This window comes from Lygodium microphyllum, chromosome 1 (assembly GCF_053477565.2).
Source record: "Lygodium microphyllum isolate KBCC chromosome 1, Lygodium_microphyllum_v1.1.10, whole genome shotgun sequence".
Taxonomy (NCBI): domain Eukaryota; kingdom Viridiplantae; phylum Streptophyta; class Polypodiopsida; order Schizaeales; family Lygodiaceae; genus Lygodium; species Lygodium microphyllum.
Window position 1 is genome coordinate 83,973,575 of NC_141135.1, and position 25,497 is coordinate 83,999,071.

General features: G+C 40.0%; 1 protein-coding gene and 1 pseudogene across 1 annotated transcript; both read right to left on the reverse strand.

Moving 5' to 3' along the window:
- Positions 1-2,231: 2,231 nt before the first annotated feature.
- On the reverse strand, positions 2,232-3,587 carry LOC148041335 (putative zinc transporter At3g08650). The gene is made up of 2 exons (XM_087687996.1): positions 3,157-3,587; positions 2,232-3,120 (listed from the first exon to the last, which is right to left on the reverse strand). The coding sequence occupies exons 1-2, from the start codon at positions 3,213-3,215 to the stop codon at positions 2,832-2,834; spliced, it is 348 nt and encodes a 115-aa protein (XP_087544122.1). The 5' UTR covers positions 3,216-3,587; the 3' UTR covers positions 2,232-2,831.
- Positions 3,588-8,096: 4,509 nt separating this feature from the next.
- LOC148041336 (alpha-aminoadipic semialdehyde synthase pseudogene) lies at positions 8,097-9,098 on the reverse strand (annotated as a pseudogene).
- Between the last annotated feature and the right edge of the window lie 16,399 nt (positions 9,099-25,497).

Here is a 25,497-nt window from a genome sequence, read left to right on the forward strand (position 1 = left end):
TAATTATACTAAATTAGTAGCAGAATTGAGAACAGTGCCAAACAGAAAAAGTTGGTTAAAGCCTGCTTGGGCATGCCTGTGCAGGTCAAGGCATAAACCGGTTGGACATCTCCATCTCGTGAATCTTCTCAAGATGTTGCTACCGCAAAAGAATTTTCACACAAACTACCAAGATGAACATTTCTCCCATCTTGGACAAGACCAGGGCCTATTCCAGATCATTGATGTCTTGCATTTGACCTAATAGTCCAATGTTTCAAGTGATTAGCACCTGCTGTAACAAAAAACCTTCCATCTGAAGCAACATGAATCCCACTTTTTGGCATGGATATAGTTGTTGCTCTGACTTTGGCTATCAATGCTGCAGACTTGAAATCCCAGAGGCAAACTAAACCATCATATGGAAATCCAGCTGAAGCAACATATTTTCTTGGGCACCAAAGGCATCATAAAAATTCAGCTAGAGTTTCCATATTTATTCCTATTAACATATATGTTGATGTTATTATTTCAAAAACATGTTGCACTACAAACTTTGGCCTCCCATATTGATTCAAAAGAACAAAAACTTAAATCTTCTGATTCACCCTCATTATTTTCTAGAATGGTCTTTGCAACCTTGGCCTGTGCCCAATGCGGCAACAGGGACACATTGAACTTAAATGCAGGAGTTGTACTACTTGCAAGCTAAGGTCCAGTAGTAACAAGAGTACCAGAAGCATCCAAGTCTTGTGTCTGAGACTTGTCACGTCTCAAGGGGTTTGAAGAAGTATTGTTTAGTTTCCCTTTTGAGTCAAAACTACAGCACTTCCACATCATCTTAGTCAGAAGATTAGGAAGCCTCCAAACAAATATGCAACTCTCTCCATTGAACTCTTTGAAAACCATAAATTAGCATCACCAAGTGAAAAAGTTATAGTAAAGAAGCCAAGGTCAGCATATATACAACTCTAAAGGCCACCTTAAACTTATTGATATTAGCCGCTTGCAATCAAGCATGAAAGCTATCCCTATTATTACTTCAGCATGACCTTGCCCCAAGGATAAAATGCTTCCATCTGATATGTTATATATGTGCATGCTCTTATCAGAATGTGATCAGAGTACTTATGACCCACTAGGATCAATGCGAACCTACCACAGAAAGGGGAAAAAGACATCACAAACTATGATGACAAATATTGTACACAAACTCAATGTCTTAAAGATCAAAAGTAGCAAATCTGCTGATAGAAAAAGTGAGATATAAAGAGATGTGGCTTTGCCAATTATCTTCAAGTGGTCAACCTTAAGAAGAACAAGGTTCAATCCTTATTATATTGAGCTTTCTTATTTGAAGAGAGGAGAAATCCTTGTAAAAACAACATCAATTTGATCTTATGCACCATTTGTAAAACATCAAAACATACATACCTTTTTTGCCCTGTTATTTACACCATCTGACAATAAATTGAGCAAGTGAAAACAAGGAATTCATTGTTCATACTTTTATGGGCTCACCAACTTCTCCTTCTGGTTTGAAGCATCTTACAGACTTCCCACTAGCAAGATTGAGCATGTTCAGCTTCTTATCCTGAAACCATACAAGACAAATAACTTAACATATTAGCCAATCATGTTTCAATATAAAACTTGTGGTAACCTTCCATGAAAAGAACTTCCAACCTATCCAACAGTTACTACTATCTTGTTGTATGGATCAATATCCATATCATAAACTATGCCACGAGAAGCCATTTCTTGATGATAATGTGTACTCTTGATGCCCTCATCAGCTGGAAAGAATATAAACGAAACAATGTATCATTAGCTAGAATAAAGAATATAAACGAAGCAATGTATCATCAGCTAGAATATAGACGCTCATCAATGGAATAACGAACGAGGACGATCATCATGAATCTGAGTAAAAGTCAAGACATTAAGAAACTCTCACAATGAGTACCCTGAATTACTACCATAGATAACAATCAGCTTGAGAAACTACTCTTGAACTCAAAACATGACCAAAACGAGGCAAATTGTAAGCCAAACGAAATGCACACATATAAATATATTAGAGGATCAACTTTACTTTACCTTAAACGATTCCTTCCTGAAGTTTAGTAGTAAGTAACTATTAGCGTTTTAGAACAAGAAAAAACAATGGAAGCAGATGCATAGATGCGCACTTCAACCTCTCCATTGGTCGCTAATCATATGCTCTGTATGCTCGCAGAGGTCCTGATTTCGTTGTCATCGCTCCTTCCAAGCATGATGGAAATGCTGCAGAGACAGAAGTTTACAAAGTTGGATAAGAGTGCCTAAATGGAGTGGCAAATTCCTTAGGTGGGGAATAATGTATTGGCTGTTGCCTCAGACTTGTTGCTGGAAGAAAAGGCATGCAGCCTTAATGTCATAAGCCTAGATGGCAGGGGGTTGTTCGAAGATCATCAAAAGACGGAAGGGAAGTGCACTGTTGTTCTTCAGATATGGGTTCCCAGGTGTATCCCCATAAGCCCACCTTACATGCTTGGTTTCAAGCAGACATTGTCATCTTCTCTTCCGAGAGACATCAGGATTACTGCTTTGCGTGCCACTTCCAGCATCGTGTAGTCATTTTAAATCCCACATGAACGAGAATGCTTTCAGAATTTTACATGTAGACCTCGACACAGGCACTGAGATTAGGTTGCAGGATGAATCACAATTCCTTGCCAGGCAGCACGTTGCAAATGGCAAATGCAAATCAGGCAAGAAAGTATGCCTGTGATGCGATCATTTCCTGGACAGAGAAGGTCTGTGAGTAGACTCTCACCCATCAGTTTAAAGCTCACAGTCACAGCAACAGTCTAAGGATCATCAGTCAGAATATTCGCTGTTGGCCTCAGAACTTCCAAGCATTTCGTTTCATCAAAGTTCTCCATGGCAGCACTTAAAGAGTCCATAAATGCCACATAAAGTGTTGCAGCTGAAGCTACTTGTTGAGGCTTTGCTTCCTTCAAGCTGACAGGTATAACCTCAGCCAGAACCATCCATATCATACAGCCTGCTGCAAACCCCATACACGATGGAAGGAATTTTTGAAATGCTTCCGCACACATGAAAGCAGGAACTGCCACCAAAGGCTGAGGTAAGGAGGTGAAAATACTGCAAAGCATGGCACTTTGAGCAGAGGTGAAAATACTCCAAAGCATGGCACTTTGAGCAGAAATGCCACGAGATGCCAGAACCATGGTCACAGCCAATCCTTCTGGAATATTTTGCACTGCATGCAAGTGTAACCATAATCCCCTGCGGAAGCCCTCTAGGGCCAGCAAACGAGACTCCCACTCCTGAACCCTCACCAAAAGAGTGCAGTGTCATGATGCCAATCACCAACATCATCTTCTTTGCATCAGCTCCTTTGAGATTCAACATCCTAACCTCACCATATCTTTCCAGAAACTTCTGACAGCAAATAATGAAGAATCCTCCGGCAATGATGCCCATAACAACCTAGGTGCCTCCACCGTATCAGGTCGAAGCTAGCTGCTAGCATTACACCTACAACAATACCATTGCATATCCCAGCCCATTGTGCCTGCAAGTCCATAAAGAAAAATGGCAACGCACCTAAACCTGTTGCCCTGCCATGACGAGGGTGAGGAGGGCAACAGTGGACACGACCACTCTTTTAGGCCCCTTGGATGCCGTCTTGGTGATACCACCATCGTGCAACCTCTCTTTCTGCACCTTCGCTGTGACTCCTGCTCCGTTGCCATAACTGATTTTGATACTTGGTCTGTTGCTTGCTGCGAGTTGCTACGAATCCACCTGCGCAGAACCGATGCCACGAGTGCTAGGGCTCTCCTGGCAGCTTACGACAGAAATGAAGCAGAGGAGAAAGGCCATCCAGGAGGAAGGCGCACGATCCACGGCCATGCTACGAGAGGAATATCCATGAGGAGTCCTGCACTGATGTTCCAGATGCGAGTGGCATGCCGTGAAGGATCAAGGAATGGCAAATGCAAGCCGATGGCCGATGGTACAATCGACGACGACGGGCTACTTGTGACTATTGCAGCCACACACGTGCACACACAGACGGAAGCAGCGATGCCACGCCCCAGGGTGGAGGGGGGGCTCGTCGAGGTGGGCATCGTCCTCCTCCTCGTGGCCGTGACGATGCTGGGAGGTGTCATCGTCTGCGGCCATGGCAACAGGACAGGGGAGGCAGAACAGGGCAGGCAGGGGCAGGGGTCAGGGGCCCTTGACCTGCTTGGGGCACATGACCATGGGAACGGTCCCAGCGTCTCTCTCTCTCTCTCTCTCTCTCTCTCTCTCTCTCCTTGGGGCACATGACCATGGGAACGGTCCCAGTGCCTAAATGGAGTGGCAAATTCCTTAGGTGGGGAATAATGTATTAGCAGTTGCAATCAACAAGTGCAATATTAAATTTTGTATCGGTTTGTTGGCTTATTTTGGAGCTTTTGTGCGTACTTTGGAGTCATGTAGTTTTTGGCATCACCTTTCTAATGTTCTAGAGCATTTGTGCATACTCTAGAGTGATGTAGTTTTTTGCATCACCTTTCTACTGTTCTAAAAAGGATTATCAAGATCTTTTAGCTATGGGTGAGCTATCACGTTTATACCAATTGCTTCTGTGAATCTGAAAAGGATTGAAGTATGTATTCTAATAAGGCGGTCAATTTTGTTGATCCTTATGAATTTATGGACAAAAGAGGAATCGAGTTTGTGAAATATGAAGTGCAATCCCTAGTAATGAGATTGTTTAGGATGACACAAAAAGCTTATGTGGGGGTGATGTCCATGATCACAGAAGAGGAGGCGAGTAGAAAACAGTGACACTCACCTCTGAAATGTTGCCAAAACATCTCAAAGCTTCAACACCATGTCCATGCTTTGCCTATCTCTAATGATCAAGCCACTCCAAGAGTTTGTGTTTTGGTACTGGGAACTTGTCAAACACTTCTTTTCCTTTTGCGAGTGCAACACACTTGGAATACACATAGAGTTGGGCAATACCACATAGATGTCATTTTTAAGAAACCTTATCTTGATGATATCTATATGCATCATGTTGCCTCAATGGAGGTCCTACAAAGCTTCTTTGGCTTGATAGCTAATTAGGTAGAAAACATGCAAAACCCTACTAGCCATTAGTAAAACCTCTTGTTCCACACTATCTTTCATGTGCTATATACCCTTATTCTTCTAATCCCCACTGAAATCAATAGATTGCATGCTATCTTTTTTCCTATAACATTTGCTAATGTGAAGGGTTTCTAATCTATAAGAGAGCTATATCATATTCAAAGAACCAGATAGAAGCTTGAAGAAGAGTTCAAATTTTAAAAAATTGTGTGCACAAATGCATCTACAATGTGTGAATGTGTTTACACTCTTGTCCAAGAATCGTGGAAATTTGGCCTTATATATTACCTAAGTGCATAAGGTAATCATGTGCTTCAATATATCTAAGTAATCGAGTGGCTAAGGTGTTCTTTTAGTAAAATGCTATGAGCCATAATGACATGGGATAGCCATTTTCTAGCTTGCCATCCTAGACCTAGCTTATCCTCAAACCAACCCACATCCCAATCCCATCCACTTATAAGAGCCCTCTTTGATGGTGACAAAGGAGTGAAATTCTAGTCCACATCCCCATCCCCATTCCCAAAACCATCCACATCACTATGCTATGAGCACTAAGTAGTAGAGTGCGATGGTGGTATAGTGTCTAAGTATTATATAATCATGTGCTAATGCAACCTAGAGTGATTCATGAGTGCCTAATGTGGCCTAAATTGCTGAGTGAGGTTATTGTCATAAAAAAATGAAGCTCTCAATGTGGTCAAAGGGTGCCTTGTGATCAAGGGTAAGAGAGTGGAGATGGTAAAGTGAGTTGAAATAAAGTGCAACTATGTGACTATGTGATTGAGTATGTGCAAGTGGAAGAGTGTGCTTGAATTTTTGTCTAATTAAACATGTGGCCAAAGTGCTCCAAGTAGTTAGGACGATGTGCTTCAAGTGATCGAGTTCTCCAATTTGGCTAAACAATCATGTGGCCTATCTACATGGTAGTTGAGTGGCCTAAGGTGCTTAAGTGGTTGGGTGAAAAAGGCAATGTGTGGTCCGCATGATGAAGAGGGAAAAGATAGTGTGGTTCAAGGGTACTAACCAATGTGGTGAATGCTCATGCATAGCCATGGTTGATGCAAATATATACCCATACAATATTGATAGCTTGTAGATATGTTGCAAGATGAGACTCATGTAGGTACTTATGATGTAGGGGAGATGCCATGTACACCTCAACCTATAGCCAAGTGAGAAAAATGCTACTCGATGCAATGGGAACAACACTCCACTCGTCAATAAGCTAGTTACTTGTGCACAAGTGAGAGATCAACTTCTTCAACTAATCTTGCTAATTCTCAGTCCCTTAAGATAATCTATGAAGTATGTGGTGTAATATTTTAGTGGTTCACTACACCAATACTTCAACCATTACTTTGCTGTTATGATCATAGACCATGTGTAAGAATCAACTCGATGGTATCAGAGTGATGATTGCAATGGAAAATTGAGCCAAATTAATTACAAAAGCATATTATAACTAGCAACCAGTGTAAATGAGGATGATTCAATCGCACTCGAAATGATTAGTTCTAACATAAGCCTCAACTTAGCTCTAATATTTTATTTTTAATATTATAATTACAATTAATTAATGAAAAATGTAATGAATATGAATAACATAAAAGAAAATAGAGACAACAATGCACTCTAAATAGATGAGTACAATCGCTTTAAAGCTAAAGCATATAAATAGCTTTATGTGATAACAATCTCCATAATAGTAATAATTTCACATTGCACTCCACTAGTGATCAATATTACAATCATTACATCTCTATACTTGTCTAGTTATTTGCTCACCAAAAGTAAAACAAATTACTTGCCTACTATTGTTTGTCTAGCACAATATGATCATCACACATATAAAAAGTTAGAATGGTACTACAATAAGCCAAAATTAATGAGAATCCACAAAATGACTAAATACAACTTATTTTTATAGAAGTAACACATGATGTATAAGCCTATCTTACTCTCTATATTATTTACCTTAAATTAGAATTAGACTCAATATATACTAGGCTTATACTACATTAAAGGTTAGTGTTAGGGCTAGGCTCGTAGTAAGATAGAGCTTAAGCTTAGGCTTAGGTTTAGATTGGATTAGTAATATAGGAAAGGTATATGCATAGGCTCCTCATACAGACTGACTGATAGAGGCTATAGAGTGGCTAGACATAGGTATGTCTAACATAAATACACAAGGGGTAGGCATAGGGTACACATTTGGCAAGTTAGGCAAATACTAGGCATACTATAAGCCAATCCTATGTGTATACATAGTCTAAGCATATTCTAGGAAGAGTTTAGACATAGGGTAAGCATATGCTAGGAGCCAACACCTAACACAACCCTATCCTATTCTATGGTTACCTTGTGCCTAGAAAATGCCAGATATAAGTTGTATTCTTATGCATAGCATATAATGTTCCTACTTTATATTATCGAGCCAATGCCTAACCTAGCATGTGCTTATCCTAAGCCTAATGTATAAGCTAGGCTAGATATAGGCTATGGATAGGCTAGACTAAGCATAGGCTACACAAACTAGTGAGTATAGCTATAAGTGTGGAATCGAAAGCTTAGCTCATAAGTGAGTAATATACAAATGTAAAATTCAAATAAACTAATATTTATTTACTAGTTTTACCTAGCAAAATTGTGAATCTATGTTAACTTGAAAGACTATCCATAATTTCCTAGTTAGATGATAATACTTGCTAGTTATGACTAGTGAAAACAAAAATTTCCTAGTTATGTTGATATTGTTACTAGATATACAATAACTTACTAGATAATGTTACTAGATAAGGCTTCAACTTTCTAGATACTATCTAGAAAAAGGGATTTACTAGTTAGAAGAGATTCGTGATGACAAAATTATCTAGTTATAACTAGAAAATTCTACATTCTTCCTAGTTTGGTTGCTATTCTTCCTAGTTATAGTGTGAACTTTCTATATAGTAAGTGGTCTAGAGTTTGTTGTGGGAGTTGAATGGTACTCCCTCGAGTATCGTTCCTATCAAGCACCTAGTCGACTTGTTTGCCAGCGAATTCATGATCTCACTAAAACCTTCATAACGCAACGTTGTTCTAGATATTGTTGACGCTTCTTGAGATATATCATATAGTTCACCATATTCTAGTGAGTCATGGTTTGGAAGTCTCTCTAATGCAAAGGCTGGAAAGTCTGGAAAGCGCACTGGAACTGCTAAGCTGAAGAGAGCGTTACCAGGAACGGAAACAATAGTTCCAGATTGCTTGTATGTAGCGGCATTCAGACCTGCTCTCAACGCCCCTGCTGGATTCCAACCAAACTCATAGCCCAATGGGTTGTTTGCACAGGCAGGAGAGAGAAGCCCACCACAATATGATGGAAAGGATCGAACGGAGCCACCATTTAAGCGTGCAGTATTAATCATTTTCATGGCCATCATATGATCAATTCCATGATCTAAACCCAGTTCGCATAGTAAGGTGATATTTGCCCTCTTCACTTTGCTATCAAGTGCAGACATCTCCTTACTGACATAGCTGGCTATGACAAGATGCTTACCTGCCTCAATACAACAATTTGATACCGTTGTATGATAAGCTGGAGGCAGCAAGCTTAGAACTATTGATACCTTTGTCAGTATATCATACAATTGAGCCTTGTCTGATGCATCCAGCTGTATAGCTGACGTATTAGGTACACCTTCAATAACCTTAACATCATCCTCAAGAAACAAAGAGGCAACTATTATTGATCCAAGCGAGCCATCCCCAAGACCATGCTGAGCTAGATATTCCATTGCAGGCTCACACATTATACCTACTCCAATAATAAGACCCCTCAGTATATCAAATTTATTTGAACCATTTTCTGAAATTCTATTTTTCATAATGCCCTTTGGTAGTGTTTGCTTTTCTAGAATTTTCTGGTGGAGTATTTCCATCCTCTGTTGAGATCGCTCAGCAATGGCTGCCAGCATGTCAATAATATTAGAAAGAGCTTCCTATGGGGTCGCCATAACCTCAAGCTCTGCACTATGAGACGTTGCATGTGAGAGAATTTTATGCCCAATCATTCATGCAGTTTGCAAATTAAAACCATGTAATGCAATCATTCAAATGATGCTTCCACACAAAATTGTTAAATATTGAGAATGCATGTTATGGACGATCACTGATGAGCAAATAGACAGTCATAATGAGACAAAGCATTGACAAAGAAGAACAACTAATATTATCCAAGCATAATGCAAGTACAACTAAATGATAATAACTGATGGAATGAGTGTGGGAGTGTGGGGATGAGTGCCTTTTATAGGCTTACAGTAGGTGGCATTGGTAGATAGAGAAAGGTGAAAAGTGACCATGGTATTCACGAACTGTGGTTTTAATAAACCATACATACATGACCTATTCTAAGGCTTTACTTGCAGTCTATTTCTTTGCCTTGTTTGTTCCAAACAAAGAGGCTAAGGTGGATGTAATTCCACATTTCTCAACACCCCTCCTCAATCACAACTAGAAAAGACACTGACTATATAGAGACTGTTGTGAGTAGAACCTTGCTAGGTATAGACATGGAGAAAACCAACCATACGAAGCTAGAGGCTATTACAAGGCCGCACTAAGTGTGTAGAGGCTGTAGTGTGCAGAGGTTACATGAGGAGTATAGGAGCTTATGGTGGGAACATTAGGCAAGTTTACATTTTAAACTTTAAAAAGTCTATCGGAAAATAAGCTACAAAAGAGGCACTGGTGAGTCCTATCCTTTTGTTCTTGGGATTCTTCTTCTCCTTTTTCTTCAATGTTGTCTTTATGTTCTTTTACTGTAGCAAGATATGCTCTTTGAGACCTTTTCTTAGCATAGCAAAATTTCTCAATATGCCCAGTTTTCTTACAAAAGTCACAGACTAGGCTCTTCTTCCCTTTCACATAGAGGAGTTGTTGGTCTCCTCTTGGAATGCTTGTTTCTCCCTTGTTCTTGATAATCGATCCCATGTCGCGTAAGAGGTTTCACAATCATCAACATGATGAATATAGTTGTCATCAAGTTCGAGCCTGATAATAGCTTGAGCCTTATCATCATTTTTATCCCATACGACTGAAAGTGCAACGTCCCTTGGTTTCTTCTCTTAACCACTTGTGATTGACCACAAGCCTTTCTTCATTAGAATCAGTTTGATCCTAGTTTTCCATGTATGGAATTCAACACCATTGAATCGAGATGTTGGTGAGTCCTTGCCCATGTTGAGATTGCAAGGTCAGTAGCAAATTAGCTCCAAACAATTCAAATTTTAGTTGAGCACAAGTGCCAAGAAGCACTCAGTAATTAGTATTAAGAGATACTAGGTGATTTGGTGACTAGTATGCCCTTTGCACTTGAGATCTTCAAAGTCTTGCAAGTCTGAGTCTTCCCTCCTTGATTTGATGCTGGAGTAGCACAAAAAAACTTAGATTTGATCAAGGGCAGGACTAATTTTGCTAGGTAGCATAGGTGCTAAAACACTAGATGAGTATCAATGGACATTGTGCTTGTATCTTCTTGAAATGCTTGCAAATCTTGTCAGGATCTCCCCTCCTTGCTTTGGTAAATTACTTGAATGCTTACTAAAATAAGGTTGTGGTTTGCTAAAGACTGAGTAATTCCTAGTAGCAAAGACTTGAGGACTCCAATGAGTGAGAGAATAAAGTGGGAGATGAAGCTTAGCTATGGAGTCTGTGATTAGGGTTACCAGACCCAACTGGTTTTTCCAATGTTGCAATGCATACAGGAGATTACATGCCAAAATAGTTCATGGGGAGATAGCTTACATAGTAAGCTTCTAAAGCCCCATGATTCCCATCAAGATTGTAGGGCCCACAGGCTGTATGCAGCGTACGATAGGAATACAGGCGCATGCAGGCAGTGGACTAAAGAAAACGCAATGCTGGGGTTGACAGTTGACAATGTCAAGCTTTGAGATGGTAGGGAGGAGCGCCTTGAGTCAGAGAAGATTTCTCGAGAAGAAATCACGAGCTAAAATGGGCCGGTTTGAGAGATTCAAGCCCTCCACTAAAGGTGGGTAGCTATGGAGGTAGGTGAGAGATTCATGGAAAAGTGGAGGGATCCAAAAATTCAAACTGGAATGACTCAATTAGTGGCCTGATGACTCACTAACTTAAAACCCGTTCTGATACCATGTTAATTTTTTGAGAATGCATGCTATGGAGAATCATTGATGAGCAAATAAACAATCATAATGAGACAAAGACATTGACAAAGAAGAACAACTAATATTATCCAAGCATAATGCAAGTACAACTAAATGATAATAACTGATGGAGTGAGTGTGGAGATGAGTGCCTTTTATAGGCTTACAATAGGTGGTATTGGTAGGTCGAGAAAGATGGAAAGTGACCATGGTATTCACCAACTGTGGTTTTAATAAACCATGCATACATGACCTAGTCTAAGGCTTTATTTGCAGTTTGTTTATTTGCCTTGTTTGTTCCAAACAAAGAGGCTATGGTGGATGTGATTGCACATTTCTCAACAAAAATTATGAATGCACTGAAGAAATTGTGCCTAGCCTAACTATTTGTGCTCCTGTGTCATGCATACAAAAAGACACATATAAGGAAAATAAATTCCTGATGACACTGACTAATGAGTTCAAATTCATGGCGAAAAACTATGCCCTCAGGTTCAATGTGGTGGACGCACTACACCATGACAATGTATTATCTAATATTTAAAAATTATATGATACCAATGCTTCTTACTAAAAAGAGTAAATCCTTAATATATTGATTCAAAAAAGGTAGAAAAAGTTAATTAAATACAAGGATATCAAGCATGAGGACCTGCATGGTGATGTATAGGAAGAAATAGATGAGTCATCTTGATACTCTCAAATTTCACGTATTTTAATGTAAGAGACATGAAAGGTGATGCATTTGGTATATGGAAAAGTCTTATAGTGAGCTCACCTATATGAGAAAAGAAGTGTAGCTTTATAGGTTTAATGGTTCAAAAAACTCATTGATCTCTACATGGAGGAGGGGACTCTCTATGTACAATCATTTCAATGAGTTCGATACTATTTTTAACCAATTGACATCTCAAAAAATCATATTTCATGATTCGTTCAAGGCTATATTTTTATTGGTCACCTTGCCTAAGAGTGGAGATACTTTTAGGATAGTCATTAGTAACTCTACACCTGCAAGTGGTCTTACAAATGCTAATGTTGAGAGTAGTTTGCTCACTGACAAGATGAATAGAAAGATTAATGCAAGGTCAAAGAGCTCAAGTGCAGTCATTGTTTTGAGAGGAAGGTCAATTGCTAGGGGGAACTCTCATGAGATAGGCAAGTTAAGGTGTAAGTCTTGTAGCAAGAAGAATGTGGAATGGCTCTTTTGGAATAAGAAAGAACATATAAAGAAGGATTACTACAAATGGAGAAACAAGTGAAAATGCCAAAAGGAAAATGAAGTTGATGGCAAAAAGAACAAGAAAAGCAAGGCAAAGATAGAGGAGACTAACACATGTAGCAATGATGATGGAGATCTCTTATATGTGTTCTCTTTTGGTGATACATTCTTGGTTACCATGGACATGTTTTAGGTGTATCCTCTTTTAGTGATGCATTCTTGGTTTCCATGTGCAATGGCATGTTACAGAATTGGCTATTGGATTTTGGAGCATCATTCCTTGTCACTCCACACAAAGAGTGGTAAACTATTTATGATGATAGGAGAGGAGGATGTATACATCTTGGTAATAAACATGCATGTGATATTGTTGGTATTGGGGATATACATTTATCACTATGTAATGGATATTCTTTTGTCCTACAAGGCATGTTTTAGACTTGATTAAGAGTCTGATTATTATTGCATATCTTGATAATTGTGACTACATGGTGATGTTTGGAGATCATATGTGAAATTTTTGCAAAGGGACCTTTATTATTGCCAAAGGGCCTAAATCTAGTACTTTTAATTATCCTTTTTATGTTTTTTTTTTTGGGTTAGAGACCATGTTGTTGTCATTGGAACAACCATTAATCTCTTTACAACACCACTATTTGGGGTACATGTCAATTATACTGGAATGAAATCTTTGTGTTGTTTGAATTATCTTCCATGTTTGAACTTCTTTCATGTTGGTTTTTGTGAGCATTGTATTTTGGTAAACAAACTAAATTGTCACATAAGAGAGATGATGGTACTAGAAGATTAGAGTGCTTGGATTTGATTCATAGTGATTTGAGTGGGCCTATGCCCATGATGTCATTGGATGGAGCTTCATATTTTTTCACTTTTATATCAAAGTGTATATAGATTGAAATAGGCTTCCAATGAATGGTATCATAAGCTCAATGCCCTTATGTAGTCTTAAGGATACACTAGAAGTGAGACTACTTATTACCTATATACTAGGCGGTCTAAGGATGGTAGCCTCATGGTTTTGAGTTTACATGTGGATGATAGTTGATCGTTGGGAAGTCAATCATGGATGTGGTAAAAAAGAATACATTGGGAAGTTTCAATAAAGAGAGGTGAAAGAAAAGCAATGTTCCATTGCCTCCATATTTGAAACTTAGCCAAGAGGACAACTCTTATGAAGATGGGCAGAAGTATAAAATGGCAAAAGTTCCTTATGCATTTGTAGTAGGTAGTTTGATGTATTCCATGGTTGCTATACATCCAGACATTCCCTATTCACTAGGAGTAGTTAGCAAATATATGAAAAAACCTAGCAAGAAGCATTGGGAGATAGTAAAAAGAGTATCATGAGATACTTGAACACAACTAGAGCCATGTGCATATGCCTTGGAAGAAAGGATGCATATATTCTTGGATATGTAGATAGTGATTTTTCAAGGAGCATAGAATTTAGGAGATCTACTATAGGTTATCTTTACTTTCATAGATGGTGCAATCTCATGGGTCTCCTGATTACAGCCATGTATAGCTTTATCTACCCACTGAGGCTAAGTATATTGTAGCCATTGAGGCATACAATGAAGCTATATCGCTTACTCATTTTTGAGAGACTTGGATAGTATAGGAGAGGTGCCTACATTGCACTATGATAGTCAAAGTACCATTCAATTGGCACAAAACCTTGTCTTTCATGCCAAAACAAAGCACACTGAGGTGAAGTAAAACTTCATTAGGGAGGTGCTTAAGGACAAGTGTATTGAGCTTATCAAGGTCCAATAGGAATGATAATCCCACAGTTATTCTCATGAAGAGTTTACCTTCTGAGCACTTTGCACACTATAGAGTGTTGATGAGTGTTGGATAGTATCTTCACTTTCTTCTTATACTCCAATAAAGATGGATTGGCCTTTAAGTGGAAGTTTTTTGGGGTAAATACCAATGGCCAATAATCAAATGGGCACCCTTTGTATAAGTACACACTATGTGACTAGTCATATATAAGTTTAGTTATCATTTACGATAGCCACTAAATTCCTTGCACTCTATAACTTCCACCTCACATCCACCATTTCTTTCATTAGGGGTCTTAGTATTTCTATAGGGTTTATATCCACTCTAGGTGTTGATTATCTCTACTCATTTGGTATTGGTAGAGCTAAGGGAGATTCTCTACCATAGTGGAATTGTTGTTTCAATTGATAGGCTCTTGAATGGTAGTGTTTATTTTACACGAAGCCTCATAAGCAATCACCATTCAACTCCATCGTGGCCAAACCTCAAATAAATGTTACAAGATATCGATTGTGGTTTAGGGCATTTTGTTGGAAGGTGGTTGCCTTTGTAATGCACACATCGAACATTAGGGCTTGTAGGCCATCCTTTCAATACATTTTGTAGTTTCGCAAGCTCTATCTTAAAGCCATGCCTAAGCTCAAGAAGCTGTTGCAATCAGCTCCTACTCTACGCAAGGCGGATTATCAGTGTGGACGGCCGATCATGTTGACGGTTGATACTAGCCCTATTGGCATAGGTTGGGCTGTGAGACAGGATGATGCTGATGGAAATAGGTATGCTATCCGCTTTGGAGCTAAAGTTCTTAATGAGCGACAAAGGAGATATCCGCAGATCAAAAGAGAGTTGTGGGGAGTAGTCACACGGACTGAAGTGTGATAAAGGGTATTTCATTGGAGCTTCAGTTATTGTGGAAACAGATTGTTTGCCTTTGCTTGGCATGATTACTAGTTGCTCGACTCCAGATATAGCGATGCTTCGATGGATTGCCTATATCAAATCATTGAATCCAGAATTTCGACACATAGCAGGGAAAGATAATCCAGTTGCTGACATGCTTTCTAGAGCGAGATATGAGGATGAGGAGTCAATGTTTGCAGAAGATGATGAGACAGAGTTTGCTCCTTCTATCCTTATTCATGATTGTCATGTATCTACTGTTGAAGCTTTTATTGAAGAACTTTATGTTGATGAGTGGCTGCAAATTGGACAGTATCTAAGTTCATTGACTCGAAGAGCTGATTGGACAGATGATGAATTCAAGAAAATCAGAAGGAAGGCTTATGGGTATTTCTTGAAAGATGGTTTTCTTTGGAAGCATCCAAGAAAGAGAGGAGGCTTGCCCTTGAGAGTAGTTTGTGATGTAGCGATGCAAATACAGATTATGCGAGAGTTTCATGAGAGCTCATGGGCAGGACATAGAGGTGTGTGGGCTACCTATGAGAAAATCAAAGAAAGATACTGGTGGAAAGGGATGTATAAAGATGTTTCTCACTTTGTGGAGACTTGCAGGGATTGCCAGCTTTACTCTTTAGTGCGACATCGTGATGAGTTGCATCCGACTTATCCACTATGTATGCATTACAAGTGGGTGGTAGACTTGGTTACTTTGCCAGTGGGACTTTGGCAGATGAGATATCTTGTCTTGGCTAGGGAGGATCTTACAAACTATGCTGAAGGCAGACCGTTGCGGACGAAGACCACCACTACAGTATGTAAATTCTTGTTGAAAGAAATATTTTGCAGGTATGGATGTATAGGCAAGATTACAGCTGATCGTGGAGAGCTAGATGCTGATGAAGCTAGAGAATTCTTCTCACGGCTTGGAATTAAATTGGCTCTTACTACTGCCTATAATCCAGAGGGAAATGGCAAAAGTGAAAGAGGACATCCGCCAATAGTTAAAGCATTGGCAAAAGCTTGTAGAGGACGGATTGGAGATTGGCCGAGATTACTACCTCTTGCATTGTGGGCTGATCGCTCTACACATAGTGTGACTACTGGATACATGCCTGCGGAGTTGATGTATGGGCAAAAACCTATCATGCCTACTGAAATTTGTGCTCTCACTTGGAGTGTTCTTCCGTGGCATGAGAATTTATCAAGGGAAGAGCTGTTAGCCCTTCGGATTCGTCAACTAGAGAGAAGGACAGAAGATGTGCAGCTAGCTGTTGACCGTTTGAAGGCAGCCCATCTCAGAAATAAGGACAGGTTTGATTTAAGGCATCGCTTGAGGCCTAGAGCCATAAAAGAAGGAGATTGGGTTCTAGTCTACGACAGTAGTCTAGAAAATCAGCATAGTAGTATGAGAAAAATGGTTCAAAGATGGTTTGGACCGTATGAAGTGAAAAAGGTTTTTGACAATGGTACTTATGAGCTGGCTGAATTAGATGGAACAGTATTGACGGTGCCTATTGCTGGAAAACGAGTCAAGATTTTCAAGAGAAGAGAAGATGAAGAATATGCACTTGAAGCATTGATAGAAGAAGAGCAGATAGGTGAAAGTCAAGCAGAAGAGACAGAAGACATAGATGAAGAAGCCGATGGAGAAACAGGACTACTAGAATCAGAAGATGGACTTGACCTGTTTGTGGACTTGAATGATCCTGGATAGTTGGCACATCCGGAGGATGCGCAGGTTTAGAGGGGGTGGATGTCGTGTTGCTGCGCATCTGAGCCGTGAACACCTCCATTTTTGTTGGCTATTTTTTATTGTGTACGACATAGGCAAGAGCTGAGGCAAAGGTCATGGTGTATGCAAGCTCATTGACACTATAAAAGAGGGCTGGGTTGTATTGGTGATTTATCATGGTGATGCATCTCTATTATTGTTCTAGGAGGCTGTGTTCCTAGTACTGCCCTCTGCACAGCCCCAAGCAAGTCTAAGCTATGAAAATTCTCTGGACTGAGATATGTGGAATAATGAGATGATATGTATTGTCATCACCCTAATCTTTACTAACACCTAAAGACGTGTGAAGCACATGTTCTCTAGTGATCCAAAAGGCAAGAAGTTCTAATGAAAATAAAGCTAGTCTATTCTGGGAGGAAGATATTTTTGAAAAAGGCAAAATGGCGGGCTGCCCCTGAATTGGAATGGGGGGGACCCTTCCTTTTCGCTCTCTGGGGTTGTTTTGGGGAAGCGTCGGCAACTGCTGCAGAAACAGAGGAAAAAGGAGGAACTTTGGGGGAGCTGCACCTCGCGGAACGATGGCATTTTTGGCTCTCAATGGGTTCGTCAGTCTGTTTTCCAGCCTTGATGAGCCATCTCTCTCAAAAGTCGATGGCCGGCACGGTTTCTGGGACCTCCTCCTTCTACAGTTCTAGTGCTTAACCTCTCTCTTCTGCATCGCCTGTGTCCTCTTCGAGCTTCCTTGTCGCCATCCCTGTCTTGCGATTCACATAGTCGCTGTTCGGATTCCTGTCGCCTATTCCAGCCAGACTTGATCGCTGATCGTCCATCTCAGATACCGATGATTAGAGTTTCTGGCTCTCTGTGAAGTCATCCTGTCACTACGAGCAGCAAGCTAGCGGATTTTTAACACGATGGCCATGGAAAGCTTTGCTACTCCTTATCCAGTGATTTTTAATGATGGTGAATGAGATCACGACAAGGGCTAATAGGTGTGCATTCTGTCCTTACTTTCAAGAGATTCCAGGCACTTCTTAGCCAGAAGGTAGGGCTGCCAGCTATTCAGTTGTCAGCAGTTTTTGTGTGTAAAAGGACAGCGAAAGACACTGACAAGCGCCAGAAACTACCGATCAACGACAATTTCATCTCTCTCCTTCCGTGCTCCTTCGTCTAGAGAGATTGGTACCTCCTCCGTCCTCTCACACTCGACCAACTGTTGATTCCCATTGCAGCTCGGCGGATCCGCCATGCTTGTGTACAGGCCGCGACTCGTTTGGCAGCTGCTCGAGCTCCCTCCAGCCCTATAGCTGCGTCCGAATTTGCCATCGTTGGAGTAGCCAAGGTGGAGGCCGAGCTGAGCAAAATCTGCTGCAACATCCTGGAGCTCTTGGATAGTCACCTAATTCCTTCTGCACGGCTGCAAAACGTTGTATCCCAACTTTACACACAAGCTCAGAACCAGCACAAGATCGCCTTCCAGGTTGGCCAGCGACACTCCCTGGAGAAGCTGTGCGAGTGGATTCAGAAACAACATCAATAGTTTGGCCTTACTTCGTCTACCCAGGATGTTCTCAACTACTTGAAGAATGAGTTGGATCACATGAGCCAGACTGAAATAACCATAACGCAAGCACAAACTCTTTCCCTACCTCCTCAGCTAGCTTCCCCTATTTTGTTCGGGCGGCCTGGATCGGTTGCTGACCAACAGAGGTTTCCCGCTGTTTTTCATAATGGCTATCTTCCAAGTTGAAGTCATTGCTTATAAGAGTGTGGGCTAGATCTGGTAAACAGTGCTCATCATTCTGCTCATCTTAAGAATATCTTTGTCAAAATCCGTATTTTCAGTTGGTGCAGATCACAAGATTGGCTATGTATATCTTTGAGTGGTTGGTGTGTATGATTATTCTATTGGAGGTAGAAGAGGCTGAAGTATTTTGCTTTTGTGAGTTGCTGTGTGGTGGTTCTGTATATGCAGCTCAGACAGCCAGGTTTAATAGAGACTGAAGATGGCACTGGCTATGATGCGAAGGCTACATTTTCTGTTCTTTGTATGCCTGGAGGGCTACTGTAGCTGTAGATAACAAACATCAAGGTTGATTGAATGGTGTATTCATCAGTGGATGTTTCCTTCGAACAAGAAAAATTAGTCTTATGCCAATGATAAAACAGGATGAGAATGATCACAAACACATAGCTGTTTGTTCTGATGATTCTAAGTTTTGACATCACAAAGACAACTGAATCCTTCCTCCACACAGACTTGCTGAATTCTGAATGCAAGCCTATATGCTAAAGACATAACTGTTTTCAAAAACCTGAATGTAAACAGTTTATGTGATACTTCGGATTATCCTGAACATGAATTTCTTGTAACTCATTTGATAAGCAATATAGTGATCCTTGACATCCAATATTTGAGTTCTTCTTGTTAGCCTCATTTCTTGCTGTACCTTGAACCCCGTGTTCTGCAGCCCTTGCGTGAACTCTACGACAACGTGCCATCGACCGATTCGAAATTCCAAGTGCATGGAGGAGATGCCGCGGTTTATGTCAATGCGATGGTTGCATGGAGATTTGACCGTAGTGTCTCGTGAAGGGGCGGAGGTCTCAACCGAGGAGTGGGAATTCTGGAGGGCATGTAGTCTAAGGATTACTAAAATACTAAAATATGAATATACACGCAACAACTCCAATCGATAAGGTTTGCTAAGTTACCCGAGATCCATAAGTCAAAATGATTTCTAACTAAAATTAAAACTCTCTTTTAATGTGTAAACCCTGATCATCATTATTAAAAAGACTGAATAATGCATATTTCAGCCCTCAGCCCATTCGGACCTCGGTCACATCTATTCAGCCGTCCAAGGTGTAAGTTCAGCTAGTGTCCCTATTCAACCATTCGGCCCGTTTGAGTCTACCACTCGGCCCCTACAATTCGAACGAGTTGGGCCGAGTCATACTTTTGCAAATTTTGTGGAAGTTTACACCAGACCCAACTAGATCTCAACAACGCCAACCTTTGTGAGACACCCCAATGGCCGTAACTCGATTCGGGCGCAACGAATAGGCAAATTTGCAAGACGTGTGACTGTTTGGCAGCTTGAGTAGGTTGTCGAGAGAGTCAGCACCTTAACGGCAGCTAGTGGAGACACAGACCCCAAATGAACCCAAACCAAGTAGAAGGCGCCACAAATTGGCCGAACAAGCCTATCGGGCCTAAGACAAGACAAGAGTGTGCAAGCCACTTAGACATTAGCTCTTCGCACTCACCTTGACTTCCAACACTTGAAGTGCATCTAAGAATGGCCGAAAGCCTGATTGAGCACGAGTTCACGGAAAAGAACACACTTGCTGAGTGGAGGTAACTTGAGGATTGTGTGCAATAATTAAGGAACTCACTCAAATAAAGGAACGTGGTAGATAAGAATATATTTGTGTTTGGATATATAGATGCAGATTGGGCTAGTAGCATGTCTAATAGAAGATCTACCAACATATTCCTATTTTCCAATAGTAGCACAACAGTTACATGGAGCAATAAAAAGCAACCTATAATTGCTTTATCAAGTATAGAGGCTGAGTACATAGGTGCTATTATGGTAACATGTGAGGTGGTATGGCTGCAAAAGTTACTAGGTGATTTGATTTAAGCATGATATTGCTACATATATATATGAATGAATTGTTCAACATATTAAATGTTATCATGGAAAATCTCATGGTTTACATACTATCTCATCCCATAATAACATGATTTCGATAATTTTTGATACTATAATGAATGAAGCTGAGAGAAGAGAGGAGAATGAGTTGAAGAGAGAGAAAGAGAGAAGGAAGTAGAAGAAGAAAGACTAAAAGAGGAGACTCAAGAAAGATAGGAAAGAGGGGAAAAAAAAGGAGGAAGTTACAATAAAAATGGGTGGGTGAAGACTATGGACAGCATGTTGTCCACTATAGACCTGCTAAGGTAAATCTACCATAACTTTTGATAGGCTCCTCCAAATGGGGCATGATGCATGTCAAAATAGAGCTTATGACATATACTTTTAGTCCATGTAGGAAGCACATGGGTATTATGCATGCAGGATGTGGTCAAAAGGGGACATAACTTGCTAGTTTTTAGCCTGTTGGGCATCTTCGAGATGAGGAAATTCAATGAAAATAATGGCTGGTGTTAGGAGGCTTCTTCTAGGGGTAGGCCTTATCATTTGATGAGGTATTCCTTGATAAATCAAGATCTTAAGTGTTTATCTCATTGCCTAATGATTACCTCAAGAATGTATTGAATGATACCTTCTTCGTCTATTGGGGGGGGGGGGGGGGGGGAAGTTCTTCCACTAGCTAACATGAAACACATTGTGAATCTTGATGGTAGGGGGACGCTCTAATCTATAGACCAAGTCACCAACTCTCTTAAGGGTATGATAGGGGCCATAAAAATAGTGGGTGAGCTTGTTACTGCTATATTCTTTGAGAGTGGAGTAACAAAACTTAGGCACTTTCAAGAGGAATACCTCTCCCTCTTGGAATTCCAAACACCTTATTTTCTCATTAGCATAGAGCTTCATGTGGGTTTGTGCCTTTTGAAGATTCACTTTGCATTGCTAAAGCAGGACTTGCATGGGATCCAACTCAACTTTACTCTATGAGGGTTGATCTTATCATTGAATAAGATTATAGGAAAGGGGACCTTATACTCGTATAATGCCTCAAACGGGAAAACTCTAATGCTAGAGTAGGTGGATTTTTTATATGAAAATTCAACCAAGTGGAACCACGTATCCCAACTATCTTGTACATTATGGCAAAAGTGTTATAGATATGTCTCAAGCCCTTTATTTACCCTTATAGTTTGGCCATCTATCTATGGATAGTATGCAGTGGATGGAGCAAGCTTGGTGCCCATAGATTTGAAAACTTATTGCCAAAATTTTCTCATAAACTTGGCATCCTAATCATGCACTATAACTTGCAGTAATCCATGCAACTTGAAGACATACTCCATAAATTGAGTGCCCACCTTAGAGGTAGTGTATTGTGTCTTAGTAGGGATAAAGTGGGCAGCTTTGGTGAGGCGATCAACTACCACATATATATTGTTCCATTCTTTCTTGGTAATAGGGAGGCTCATGATGAAGTCCATGGTGATATGTGTCCATTTCCCTTCAAGAATAGAAAGGGGCTAAAAGGGGCTATCAAGCCTAAGTGTCCTATCCTTGTTCTATTGATATGGAACACATTTAGTCACAAAATCATTTGACATCCCTCCATAAGCTTTTCCAATGAAAGCTCTTGCCAATCGTATCATATGTTTTAAAACACCCAATTAACCAACAATGGAGCAAGAACGCATCTATTCCATGATCTTCTATGTGAAAGGAGAAGTGCGGGGGGAGAAGTGTAGGGGGTGACAATCTTGCCATGGGACCAAATAAGGCCATGTTTGAGCTCATATTGGGAGTTTTCAGCCATCATCCCATGCTGTAATTTCTGGAATATGTACCTGAAGTCCTCATCCAACAAATAAGCTTCTTAAAGGTCCTTAGTCCAATCACTATGCATGATGCTAGGAGGCATATTCCACGATGGATTCCGTGAGTTTTTATTCCACGGTGGATTCCATGAGGTTTTGCGATGGATTTCGTAAAGCTATATTTATTTGCCGGGGCTCGTACACAAGGTGGATTCCTTGTGTGAGAAGTTGATGGGAATGCTTGTTCTTTTCGGGTGTCATGTTAATTTAATGTGCACGTGGATGATTCCATGGCGGGTGATTCCATAAAATACATATTTAAATTAATGGACGTTTATGAGTTTAGAGTGCACTCATATTAAATTAAGGTTAGGATAGAGTTCCAGCCTATTTATTTATTTTGTAGCTGAAGACTACTAGGTATTCACTTTTGTCGGTTTAATTTTATTATTTTCTAACAATTGTGAATGCTTCTGTTGATGTGTAGAGCAGGTAGCGGTGGCGTTGGGAAGCACTAGGCGATAGTGTGTATTCAAATTACCTAAAATAAACAATGAGAAGATATTGACGAGGTGAGTTTACTACAAATTCGTGAGTTGTTGGGTTTTCTACTTGCATTGGTATTGCAAATGACATCAGGATGATTTATAGCGCAAGCAACTAGGTGAGAGGTAGTGAACCAAGGTTGAAACTCTTGAAAGAATAAGAGCTTCATCCATGTCTTGTTTCCTAGTGCTCATAGAGACCAATAATGCAATGATGCCTATATTTCACGTATGCTCTACAAGAAAAGTATATCATTAAGTACAACAAGTCATGCAAGCATGTAGGACATTGGATGCACTTAGCATACTTAATTAACCCAAGATTGTAGATGAGAAATTCTATAGTCTTTGTGTGTCTGTTGATGAAAAGGGTGAAGAAAAGAGATCCTAAACTATCCTTCTCTTTAGTCATTCATTCAACAAAGTGGTTTTGTTGTTTTGATTTGGCCTTCCAATTTAGATCGTGTGTTTTGCAGTAGATCAACCTTCTCTAGAGAAAGGGCTAAATTTCTTTCAAGAAGTCTCAATCCTGTATTTTGCCATAGCATGAGATCCTAGCCTACTAGTCTAGGTTTGGATCACATATGTCTTCTCTAACTCAAGTGCCAGAAAAGTTATTCATTTGCACAATCATGGTCTTCTCTTCCTACACACAGCAAGACTATGAGCAACCATAAAGTGAGAGGATTTTGTCTTGGTCCAAAAAATGGAACCAAAAATTTTGTGCTTAGGTAGTAATGTATGAGACTTTTGGTGGACTCTTATTCTTTCAAGAGTTTCCTTTCTCCTTAACAATTTTAGACTCTCTCACATAGTTGGCTAATGCTCTATCTCTAAACTATACAAGTGGCTCCAATCTTGCCATTGCCATCATAATCTCTTTTCCAAAAGGAAGCTTGATGGTCTCATAATTCAAATGATGCCTCCTCAACCTCTCAAGTTGCCAATTCATATCGAATCTATTCTCCTCCAATGCCACCAAGAGCGTAGAAAAGAGAAAGAGGAGAATAAGTTTCTCCTTCCTAATTCTCTCACTCTTTAACTCTCTTTCTCTCACAGTAGACAATGGCTACATCAAGCCTCCATGTGGTATGGTTGATGACTAGGAAAAGAAGAAGATATGAGATGCAATGAGAGAAGGCTTCACCCTCTTGGTCCCTCACCCTCTCCATTACTCACATCCCCCCAATACATGCATACATAGTCACTCTCACAAGCTTTGGCTACAAAGGAAGCAAGAAGGAGGAATATGGAAGTAAGAGCTCAAAAGTTTACATTCACAAGGATGAGAGATTCTAATCATTTTACGTCATCTCTCTTTTACATGATAGTTCTTTAGAATTTACATGATGGATGGAGTAACCTATGAATTTTCATGCCTCATGAGTGTTATAACATGAATCTTAGGGGGACGTTACTAAAAAATGTAAGTTGATCACGTGGGTTTAATATAAGGGATTTTCAAAATCCTCCTTTTAAGCCATATTTACATATGAAAGGGTATCCTTTAATGGGGGTATTCATGGGTTGAATAGAAAAAGAGTGTGTTTTATTCATGATAACTTTATAGGGAGGTGGTTTTAAATTAGGCCTTGAATGCAAATGATAGTAAGGGTTCACATAGAGTGAATTCTTGAAGACATGAATAGAATTTGAGATACATGTTCATGACATTGGTAGATATTATGATTGTAAGAAAGTGATCACACTCACTTTGTACAAAAATAAATCATGATTAGATTAGATATGAAAAAATGTAGCTAATTAAGAAAATGTAGCTTCATTTTCTCTTTAGCTCTACTTTTCCTTATTGACTCACCAACTTTGACTAAGTTGTAGCTTTTTTGCATCCTTCTCTATTTGGGGTTAATAGGTTGATATAAGGCATTTAATGATTGATTGATCCCCATGTGGTGTGCACATACGAATACTCATGGTTTGTTTTGCACAAGTATTAGTGCATTGATATTTCTCATATGGATCTTTTCATTAGGTATCTGCGTGGGGCTCCCCTTCGACCCCTTGGAGGCATCTCACAAGACCGTAACAGATCATGTCACAACACACTTCCTCAACTCAACATGCACTCAACACGCACACCTCAGCACGACACGGCACCAAAGTTCGTAGAATGGTCCATCTTGATGGCAAAGCTCATATTCATGAAGGGGGACTTTGTACATGACAAGCCGAAGGCATTGAGTATCACGGTTTGTAGGTGAGGGCTGGTGTTATCAACATGCTTCCAAGTACAACTCAATGCTGTAGGGTGAGGGAGCTAGGAATTGATGCGTTAGCTCATAAATTGGATTGACAGATAAACTAGCTCAAATGAAATGACATGCATTGGCAACATGTGCATGATGGATTATAGTCGTGTTAAGATCATTAGTTTGATCAAATTTTTGATTGCTTTGAATGAGCTCAATCATGGCATGGACATTCAGATCAATCTAACCAACCTTAGCAATATTTATTGCACTCAATACTAAGTTGAGCCTCTAGAT